The following is an 11,691-nucleotide window of genomic DNA, read 5'->3' on the forward strand; positions in this document are numbered from 1 at the left end:
GGTTTTGATGCTTCTTTTGAATTGTGTGAAAATTGTCTCCATTTTTTCACTGACAAAATTGCGTCAACTAGAGCCAGTTTATCCCAGCCTTCATATGACCCTTCTGTTCCTCTGCATTTCTCTTCTGTTTTCCATCAGTTTGAGCCGGTGTCCTTTTCTTTTTTAAATGACACAGTTATTCATATGAAGCCCTCTGGTTCTCCTGCAGATGCCCTCCCACCACGCCTGTTTAAGGAGGTATTTGCTACTATTGGATCAAGTGTCCTTAACAATATCAATAGTAGCCTCTCTTCTGGAATAGTTCCAGTAGAGTTTAAACATGCAGTGGTACGACCTCTACTTAAAAAACCAAGCCTCGACCCCTCTTTCCTCTCTAACCTTAGGCCTATCTCTAATCTTCCAGACATTTCCAAAATATTAGAGAAGGTTGTCTACAGTCAGTTGTTGCCCTTCTTAGAGAATAATGGTATCACTGAGCTGTTCCAGTCCGGTTTTAAAGCCCTCCACAGCACAGAGTCAGCACTTCTAAAAGTTTTTAACGATATCCTCCTGTCAACTGATTCTGGCAAATATGTCGTCTTGGTGCTTTTAGATCTGTCTGCTGCGTTCGACACCGTCGACCATGCCACTTTAATCACTCGTCTTGAGAACTGTGTGGGTATTAAGGGCACCGCCCTCAACTGGTTCCGGTCGTACCTAGCCGACAGGAGTTTTTGTGTAAAGATAGACAGTTTTATGTCTTCCACAGCTCCTCTACCACACGGGGTCCCCCAGGGCTCAATCCTTGCCCCAATCCTATTTGCGCTTTACCTTCTCCCCCTTGGCTCTATTTTTAGGAAGTATGGTATTGCATTTCATTTTTATGCCGATGATTGCCAGATCTATTTTCCCATGGTACAAAATAACATAGTTCAACGTCTCATTGAGTGCCTGCACGACATCAAAGCCTGGCTTTCAGCTAACTTCCTGAGTCTAAATGAAGACAAAACAGAAGTTATGTTGTTCGGTCCAAGTCGCTCTCCCTCCCCCAACGTTGACCTCGGCACTCTGACCCCGTATCTCAGCGACTGTGTCACAAACTTGGGGGTAAAGTTCGACTCAGATTTTAAATTCGAAAAACAAATCAGCAGCGTCGTTCAAAAAAGCTTTTATCAATTACGCCAAATAGCGAAAGTGAAACAGCTTCTGTCTGATCTCGAGAAATTAATTCACGCCTTTATCTTGAATCGTTTAGACTACTGCAATGCCCTGTATGTAGGCATTAGCCAGGGCTCCCTCGCCCGCCTGCAGCTCGTGCAGAACTTTGTGGCTCGTCTGCTAACACAGACTCGCAGACGTGAGCACATCACCCCTACTTTAGCGTCCCTTCACTGGCTCCCAGTGCGTTATCGAATCAATTTTAAACTCCTTCTATTTGCTTTTAAATGTCTAAACAACCTCGCGCCTACATATCTCTCCGACCTCCTTCAGCCTTACTGCCCCACTCGATCCCTATGATCAGCCGATCAGCTGCTACTGACGGTCCCTGACACAAGGCTGAAGCTTAGAGGTGACAGAGCTTTCGCTGCTGCTGCTCCCAAGCTCTGGAACGACCTACCTCTGAGTGTTAGACAAGCCTCCTCTCTTCCTGTTTTTAAATCTCTCTTAAAAACATACTTTTATTCCTTGGCTTTTACCACTAAGTGATATCCATCCTGCAATGGCGCCCCATTATACACCTGCTGTGAACCTGTTTTTATGTTTTATTTTTATTTTTTTTTATCATGTTGTTTGTGTTGTGTTGTTTGCTCGGTCCTCGTATTATCTTTTAACCTGTCCGTTGTACAGCACTTTGGCTACCCCTGTGGTAAATTTTAAATGTGCGTAATAAATAAAGTTGATTTGATTTGATTTGATTTGAAATGCGCACAACCTAAAGATTCCCTGTAAAAACTGGCCTTCTGTATTCGTCCATCGCTTTAACTACTTTTTATCTTATGCACCTCTGAGGCTGCAATAAGTCCAGCTCCCTGGGAAAGAGAAACATTATATTGCACTTAAAGTTTGGATGCAGTGTACATCAATCAGAATAAATAAATAAAAGAAACGTCTTGAAGATATCAAATCTATTCTTATCAATTCTGTTGAAAAAGGATTAAAGGACCAGGAGAGTCTGAATTAATGCACATGATTGTCTCATCTACTAGAGTTGAAGAGAAATGTGACCACATGTATTGGCCGTTTCTGGACATCTTGCTGGAGCTAACGGATGTTCAATGCATGCAATGATTTCAGCTGGTCAGGCCATCTTCGAACAATTTGAGTATATAATTTAAAATGCTTAATGTAGCTTTTCTCAATTGATTTTTTGACATTTGAAATTAAATTTTCACGCAGAACACAAACAGTTGTACTTACCAGAACTCTACACATGACATCACAGTGTCTACAACAAATGAAACAATTTCATAGGAAGAAGACGCTGAAGTTTAGGGATGAGGAACATTGTTAACCTTAATTTTTAATTGCTGGAAAGGTTTTATAAATGTGGAAGTACTAAAGTGCATATTTTTAAAGATCAATTGGCATCTTTCTTTGGAAAATTTGGAATTTCCATCCATCCATCCATCCATTTCCTACCGCTTGTCCCTTTTGGGGCAAAGGGGGGTACTGGAGCCTATCTCAGCTGTGGAAATTCTTACCATGTGGAAAATTGATAGCCTGAATGATCCAAATATTTTCATATTGAAATGGTTTTGTCACACATATGGATCATGTTTTGTCATGTTATGTTTTTGATTTTGGACAATTAGTCACGTTTTGCACTTCCTGGTTTTGTTTGTTTCCATACCAACCTCATTAGTTTTCACCTGTCACGTCCCATGTTCTCAGCCTCACCTATTTTCACTAATCATCACAGCTATTTAAGTCACTCTTTTTTTTTGTCTTCGTCCTGGGATCCTCACACTCACCCTACCCAAGCTGTCCAAACCTTTACGTCCTGTCCACAGTTCCATGCCGAGTAAGTTTATATATTTATGCCACAATGCACTCTTTTGTTTCATGTCTTTAGTCTTGCCATCGTGCTGTTTAAGTTTATAGTTAAATTGTCTTTCATGCCCTTGAGCAGGTGTTTTTGTTTCACGTTTGTACTGTTTAGCCAAGTTTCTTCCTCCATTGTGAGCGCTTTTTGTTGTTTATTTGTTTATTAAATAAACCATGTACTTATATTCATGCCTGACTCGTCCCACATCATCCTTGCATCGAGGAAGCACAAACATCCACAGCCCAAGCTTGACAGAAGGATCCCAGCTAAAGGGCTTCCTCGCAAATGATGTGGAAGAAATATTCCTCACGGAGCGGACAAGCAGGAGATGTTCCTCCGGCTCGTCGCGGACGCTCAGCCATGGGCGCACGAGGACGAAGAGGAGTTGAACGATGAAGAGCTTCCTCCCGGCGCGGTGGAAGCATGGAGCCAACTTCTGGCGAAAGTGGCAGATGCAGAGGACCGCTTCCGCTCCCACTCACGGGTCAGCCGGATGTCCTCCCCAGCACCTGGCTCATCGCGCGGTGACGACACACCACCTGGGACGCGAGCGCCCCGGCGGCGGTCCGGAGCAGCGCACAGGCACGCGCAGAAGAGGGACAGGACTTGTCCTTCAACGCTGTCTGACAGGTTCGCACCGTGCGGCTTTTCCTCCCTTCCCAAGGCACACATTTTTTTTCTGCAAATAATCAAAATAAGTCCAAAGTTCATGTTATGCCCCCCAGGACTCAAGCCCCCCCAAGCCACACAAATTATTTTCAAGTATTCAAACCAAGACAATAACAAAATTCAAAGGGGAAGATTCTGCCCTCCTCCTCACTGCCCTCCACCCTCCCCAAAAGACTGTTCCAGACCATGATGAAAGTGTCTGGCAGCCACTCCTTGTGGGTTGGTTCTGCCCGGTGCGGTTCCAAGCCACAGCGACCAGCTCGTCCTCCACCTCCAGTCTTTCAGCCTGCCAAGCCACAGCGGCCAACATGGCCACCTCCACCAGTCTTTCGGCCGATTAAGCTGCAGCTTCCAGCAAGGCCTCCACGTCCAGCTCCAAGTCCACGTCCAGGCCAAAGTCCATGTCCAGGCCGCCAAGTGCCCCCAGTGGCAGCTCCGCGTCGACCGCCAAGTGCCCCCAGTGGCAGCTCCGCGTCGACCGCCAAGTGCCCCCAGTGGCAGCTCCGCGTCGACCGCCAAGTGCCCCCAGTGGCAGCTCCGCGTCGACCGCCAAGTGCCCCCAGTGGCAGCTCCGCGTCGACCGCCAAGTGCCCCCAGTGGCAGCTCCGCGTCGACCGCCAAGTGCCCCCAGTGGCAGCTCCGCGTCGACCGCCAAGTGCCCCCAGTGGCAGCTCCGCGTCTACCGCCAAGTGCCCCCAGTGGCAGCTCCGCGTCGACCGCCAAGTGCCCCCAGTGGCAGCTCCGCGTCGACCGCCAAGTGCCCCCAGTGGCAGCTCCGCGTCGACCGCCAAGTGCCCCCAGTGGCAGCTCCGCGTCGACCGCCAAGTGCCCCCAGTGGCAGCTCCGCGTCGACCGCCAAGTGCCCCCAGTGGCAGCTGCGCGTCGACCGCCAAGTGCCCCCAGTGGCAGCTGCGCGTCGACCGCCAAGTGCCCCCAGTGGCAGCTCCGCGTCGACCGCCAAGTGCCCCCAGTGGCAGCTCCGCGTCGACCGCCAAGTGCCCCCAGTGGCAGCTCCACGTCGACCGCCAAGCCCACGTCGACTGCCAAGCCCACGTCGACCGCCAAGCCCACGTCCACGCCGACCGCGAGCCCGCATCCTTGTTGGCCACGGATGTGGCTGCTACGTGGGTGTCCACCATGCCAAAGATGCCGACCTTGTCGGCCACAATTGTGGCCACTACGTGGTCGTCCGCCACGCCCTACTCGTCGGCCACGGATATGGCCGTTCCCGGGTCGCCCACCTCGGTCCTCCACGCGTCGCCGCCACCTGACCTTGCCCCGTTGGATACGGGGACACGTGGTTTGGCGATCCGCCGCCATGTCCCCCTCCCGCCCTCCCATGACTCTCGATCTTAGTTTTGTTTTTTTTGTTTTGGACATCTGGGAGCTGTCTTTAATGGGGGGGGGGGGGCTCTGTCACACATATGGATCATGTTTTGTCATGTTATGATTTTGATTTTGGACAATTAGTCACGTTTTGCACTTCCTGGTTTTGTTTGTTTCCATGCCAACCTCATTAGTTTTCACCTGTCACGTCCCTGTTCTCAGCCTCACCTGTTTTCACTAATCATCACAGCTATTTAAGTCACTCTTTTTCTTGTCTTCGTCCTGGAATCCTCACACTCACACGCACCCTACCCATGCTGTCCAAACCTTTACGTCCTGTCCACAGTTCCAGGCCGAGTAAGTTTATATATTTATGCCACAGTGCACTCTTTTGTTTCATGTCTTTAGTCTTGCCATCGTGCTGTTTAAGTTTATAGTTAAATTGTCTTTCATGCCTTTGAGCAGGTGTTTTTGTTTCACGTTTGTACTGTTTAGCCAAGTTTCTTCCTCCATTGTGAGCGCTTTTTGTTGTTTATTAAATAAACCATGTACTTATATTCATGCCTGACTCGTCCCACATCATCCTTGCATCGAGGAAGCACAAACATCCACAGCCCTAGCTTGACAGGTTTGAATCGGTTACAGAAATGTGAAAAATTGAAAGCTTCAAAAAATTACCCATTAATTTTCAATGGGGATTTTTTCATAGAAAATATAGAATTACATGTAATGTACAAATATTTTCGGGAATAGACTGACCACTGCTTTTGAAACATTTTGAAACTTAATGGTTTCAATCAGTTGAGAGATTTGGAAGTAAATAAAATGAGGAAAGGGACATTGGGGCTCTTTAGCATTCACACAACAGTAACAATAAAAACAGCAATAGTTATAATAACAATAAAAACAATATTACTCCTACTATTACTACTACTACTAATAATAATAAATTGCATATTTTCTCATGTATAGGTTAATACTAAAAACATTGTTTCATTGGTTAAAGGGCTTCAGGCTTTTGTTGGATTTCTAGTTCGTCATGTGCGTTAAGAGTTATGTTTATCTTTTGAATTTAAAAAGAATACAACCAAGTATTTCTGAAACTTTATCCAATTACACAGAAACACTGCATATGACCATGTGTGTAACACAGGAATCTCACTTACGTCGAGAAGAGTAATTCATATCAAAATACACTTGCATTTTGATTGTGTCAAGGGATGGACTGCTTGAAGTTGTGCGTCTCGCCGTACAGATCTGTAAGAAATAGCGTAAAATAATTACATTTTTAAGGATTCATATCCACACAGGCTGAACTCAAGCAATTATTTTGGAAAAAGGGGTGGAGGGATTATTTCTAAAGTGTCATATAACTGTTTATATTCACAATAATTATTCAGACTCTCTAAAGGTCAAATAGTGTCATCAGAGAGCACTAATGTTTCCCCTACATTCCTTTATTTGTGGCAGCTTACTCAGTAGATTGTACAGTACAGTACAGTACATATTCCGTACAATTTACCACTAAATGGTAACACCTGAAATAAGTTTTTCAACTTGTTTAAGTCGGGGTCCACGTAAATCAATTCATGGTAGTTGAGTTGAGTTACCAGTATTTCAACTGTTGGTTGAAGTAGCCGTTTGAGCAGTAAAGAGCTAATATACTGTACTGTCTGTTACACGTTGTTCCGACTGAATTTACACAAGAAAAATACATACGGGAACGTCTGTGTAAACGTTACAAGGAGGACGAGAAGGTTATCCATGACCAATTGCTTTCTTGTGCAAGACTGGTACCACCGTAACACACCAAAACATAAACTACAAACTAAAAGGATGTAGCATAAATTGGTCACTGTACAGTTTCAACATTCACATAGGTACATGTTTTTGGAGGTAGGAGGAAGCCCACGCAGTCACGGGGAGAACATGCAAACTCCACACAGAAAAATCCCGAGTCGGAATTGAACTCAGGACCTTCATATTGTGAGGCGGATGCAAACCCCTGTCCTGTGCTGCCACACATAGTGTCACTTTTTTTTTGTGTAGAAAAAACTTGTTAAACTGGCAGTTGCGCAAAAATGGCTGTAGTGAACGAGTTGTTCGCGCTCCAATTCTGTCCTATTTATGCTTGTCAAAATACGTAAACTTAAAAAAAAAAAAAAAAAAAAGCAATATTAGACATCTTCTAGTCAGCAATATTTATTCAAATTTTATAGCTGCTGATGACTTAAGGGACTGATTACAACATTCAATTGATGTACAGTGTTTTGGTGTCTGTTGGTGTTTTTTAATAGCATTCGTTTCATTTAGAAAATATATTATCACAGCATATCTCCTTTATAAAAAAGACGTGCTGTAATATGCCTTTTCTTCCGTTTAGATCCTTCCAGACGTCTGAATGCCCAGCGGTGTTGTAATGGTACACCGCCTCCCCACAGAACATGCCGTCATCGTGCTAAAACAAGTTTATTGTTATGATTCTATATTGCAGAAAAAGTGCCACATAATATAGATGTGTGTTGCTTGTTTAACATTGCAACCCCCCTTAGGTGGAGCATGATGACATGAATGTGGAGGGAAATTTAAAAAAAAACAAATTTTAAAAAACTAATTTATAAAAACTAATTAAAAAAAAATGTGTTCTGCGCCACTTTTGCACGTGTTATCAATTGTACATGAAGTCTCAGTAAATCAAATGCAACACACCCTCTAATATTAAATTACATTTTATAGTTTGTCCGCACATCAGCAGTCATTGTGCCCATTGGGTTGAGTTTTTTCTTGCCCTGATGTGGGATGTCGTTGTGGCTTGTGCATTTCTTTGTGACATGTGTGATTAAGAGCTATACACAGTAAATAAACGTTGTTTGATTGATTGACAGCTCTGATGCATGTCACCGACCGGTAATCGGCAAGGCCGATCACCAACTTTTTCTTTTACAACTACAACAGAACTACATCAAAAGATACAATATAGACATAAGACACCAATAATTAGTACTTTTAAACATAATTATTGAAGTAAATGGTAACAACCACTACTCAAGCCCCAGTCTTTATGCCCTGCATGAGAAAATATATATTTTTATTTTATTAAAAAACTTAATTTGCTCTCAGTGTCAATAATTTTCTCTAAATATGTGTTGATGTTTGACGGGACATTTATTTGAGTTTTTGTGAGAATTTTTATCTGGTCCGCTCAGCTTCTTTCACCGCTGTGCTAAACTATGTTGTAAATAACCTGACCTTTCCTAAAAATATATATATTGAAATAAAAAACTTAAAGCCATGTCCAGCTGTTACTAACGTATACTATTCATGTTTAATGAACTTTTAGTTCAAATTAATATTGGCTCCGGATATCGGTTGTCGGCCTTCTTGACTACTAATAATTGGTTTCAACCCTGAAAAAAAATAGTGGTCGACCTGTACTGCAGACAGTCTAACTCTAGGCACAACTGGTCTGTTTGGTTAGCAACTTTTCAGACCCTCTTGGCAACTTGAACTGTTTGTTGATAATGTCCTAAATGAGCCAAACAGACTGTTGCAAGCCCCTATCAATCAATTAGATGCATATGACATATTGGGCAAACTAGTTGATGGAATCATCTTTGCAGCTTGTGGGACAACCAACAACTAATTTTCTCAAAAAGCAGTTGACAACAATGTTTCTGCGTCTCAAATCCAATACCTGCAAAATGCAGTACACTATCATATAATGGTCAAAAATTATAAGTGTGCAGTGATGGACACTTGCAACCCTCATTAGTCGCCATCTTGACTACATAACATAGAACAGTGGTTCTCAAATGGGGGTACTTGAAGGTATGCCAAGGGGTACGTTTTTTTTAAATATTCTAAAAATATATAAATAAATATATTTATTGAATAATACTTCAACAAAATATGAATGTATGTTCATAAACTGAAAAGAAATGCAACAATGCAATATTCAGTGTTGACAGCTAGATTTTTTTTGTGGACATGTTCCATAAATATTGGTGTTAAAGATGTATTTTTTTGTGAAGAAATGCTTAGAATTAAGTTAATGAATCCAGACGGATCTCTATTACAATCCCCAAAGAGGGCACTTTAAGTTGGTGATTACTTCTATGTGTAGAAACCTTTATTCATAATTGAATATCATGTTTATTTTTCAACAAGTTTTCAGTTATTTTTATATCTTTTTTTCCAAATAGTTAAAGAGAGACCACTATAAATGAGTAATATTTTGCACTGTTATACACTTTAATAAATCAGAAACTTATGACATAGTGCTGTATTTTACTTCTTTATCTCTTTTTTTCAACCAAAAATGTTTTGCACTGATTAGGGGGTACCTGAATTAAAAAAATGTTCAAAGGTTGAGAACCACTGACATAGAAGACTAACATGAGTGGTTGTAATTCCCCATTAAAAAAGAGAGAAGAGGAAGTGGGTAATTATTGCAACCCTCATTTCAGGGAACTATACCTCACTTTCAAAATCCACGCACTCAGGAACTGTAAGTACACAGTGAATACAATATACTTATACTGTATTCTGTGTACTGACAGAAGTGTTCCATTTCAAACCCTATGTACAGTTTTGATTGTGTGGATTTTGACGGTGCAGTGCTATTTTAAAGCATTTACGGTTTTTGCGCACTTACCAATAATTACTTAGTAATATTTACCTGCTTCCTCTCTCTCTCTCTCTCTCTCTCTCTCTCTCTCTCTCTCTCTTTCTCTCTCTCTCTCTCTCTCTCTCTCTCTCTCTCTCTCTATATATATATATATATATATATTTTGAATGGTGAATTGCAATGAATTTATTTTTCTTAAACAATTGTATGTAATAAAAGATAATACTTGTATTATTTTGTTGATTTTGTTACATAATCTTGTTATATTTGGCCACACCTTCTCCTGTCAATGCATTTTCTTTATTTTCATGACTATTTACATTGTCGATTGTCACTGAAGTCATCAAAACTATGACACTTGTGAAGTGAAAACCATTTCTCTTGAAGCTCATCGAAAGAATGCCAAGAGTGTGCAAAGCAGTAATCAGAGAAAAGGGTGGCTATTTTGAAGAAACTAGAATATAAAACATGTTTTCAGTTATTTCACAATTTTTGTTAAGTAATTAACTCTACATGTGTTCATTCATTGTTTTGATGCCTTCAGTGACCATGTAAATAGTCATGAAAATAAAGAACATGCATTGAATGAGAAGGTGTGTCCAAACTTTGGGCAACAAATACATTTCTACATGAAAAAAAAGCTATGACTAATATTTTTGTCCGTGTTTTATTCTGATTATCATAATCAAATAATTTGCTCAGTAAATTAAGTTCAATTAAAGGCAAACAAATAATTTGATGAGCTTGAAAAATGTACAAATGTAAAAAGGACCAGTGTTGGTATCGGCAATACTGCTGGTCCTTTACTAGGTATCAGTTTGTACTGAGATTTTGAGAGCCAGCCCATGGTGTAATTAACTCACCTCTTTAAATATTTGCATGTCATAGTTGGTCAGTGTCTGATCAACATTATACATATCCCTTGTGTCCTGCACAACACACATCTCCTGAAAAACAGAAAAATGGTACATTAACAAAGTAACTAAATAAATCTGAAAACAAAAAAAAAGCATTACGTAAAAAAAGGCTCCTTATATGAAACGTTGTTATATACAGAGAATATTTTCTAGTCTCACGATATTTTCACACTGATTTTATTTCTCAATAGATTGTGGGATTCAGGAATGGTCACTACTTTCTACCAACTTTTACGGACTGTGTTCCCCTTTGGTCCTCAGAAAATCATACAAGATTCATTTAATTCAAAATGCTACTGGCTTGTTACACAGGTGGTCGCCAGTGACGTCGCCACGTCTTTGGAGAGAGACAACGTTCATTGAAAGCCTCTATTGACATTTGTTCGCTTTCCTTCGAACATACTTGATTATTTTACAGTTGAAAGTGTATGGACGATACAAATTACACATTTTTTTTATAGTTGAAGGTGTATGGACGACAACATGACTGTACCTACTGAAATGAAACATGGAAACAAGGTAGTTAACTTTTAACGTTAACTTTAATAGTTTTCTCACCACCATGGAATCCACTGAGTCCCCTGACAAAGGTCCTGCCAAGCATATTTGCGTTAATTCTATTAAAATTGTTTCAATCACTCGTTCAGCCTGAGCCCGAGACATGTTTATACTTCGCCAGCAAGTGTTGAGTTGGCGTGTGTTGGCAAAGGGTTGCCCTTGGTGATGGGAGTTTCTTCGTTTTTAACGAGCCGCCTCTTTTGTCTCGGCACACAGAAAGTACTCGTTTATTTCGACGAATTATTCATGGGTTTGAACGGATCGCTCTAGTTATCAGTAAAATCGACACCCTGGGTAATATAAATATTAGCGTTACTATCCCTGTATGATTGATATTTCTCTGTGTTTTATGTTTATTTTCACAAATATGCTTTTGTATTGTTCTAATTGTCGTGGCTGGCCAAATAATAATGACAGAAAAAAAAAAGACAAAACAATTTTCTTAAATTGTAAACAAAGAAACAAAAGCTGAAAAGACTTACAATTTCATAAACTGAAAAGGGAATGTCCTGAATCCCAGATTGACAGCAAAATCAACCAGTTATCTTGTTCGTGTCAGCAGAGTGCCT

At 41.3% G+C, this 11,691-nt stretch overlaps 1 protein-coding gene across 2 annotated transcripts in view; it reads right to left on the bottom strand.

The window, feature by feature from the left end:
- The window catches only part of cfap206 (cilia and flagella associated protein 206), a 40,198-nt gene extending 28,940 nt beyond the window's left edge, over window positions 1-11,258 (bottom strand). The window contains exons 1-3 of one of the 2 annotated variants that reach the window (XM_061900410.1): window positions 11,123-11,258; window positions 10,511-10,594; window positions 6,187-6,277 (exon numbers count right to left, since the gene is read on the bottom strand). In XM_061900410.1, coding sequence (XP_061756394.1) covers window positions 6,187-6,277; window positions 10,511-10,594; window positions 11,123-11,227 — 280 coding nt within the window. In that variant the 5' untranslated portion in view covers window positions 11,228-11,258. Of the gene's footprint in view, window positions 1-3,335; window positions 3,520-6,186; window positions 6,278-10,510; window positions 10,595-11,122 lie in introns of those variants that run through there. The other variant, XM_061900411.1, reaches the window with a different exon arrangement.
- Window positions 11,259-11,691: the final 433 nt, after the last annotated feature.

Source organism: Nerophis ophidion, linkage group LG05 (assembly GCF_033978795.1).
Source record: "Nerophis ophidion isolate RoL-2023_Sa linkage group LG05, RoL_Noph_v1.0, whole genome shotgun sequence".
In the NCBI taxonomy this organism is placed as follows: domain Eukaryota; kingdom Metazoa; phylum Chordata; class Actinopteri; order Syngnathiformes; family Syngnathidae; genus Nerophis; species Nerophis ophidion.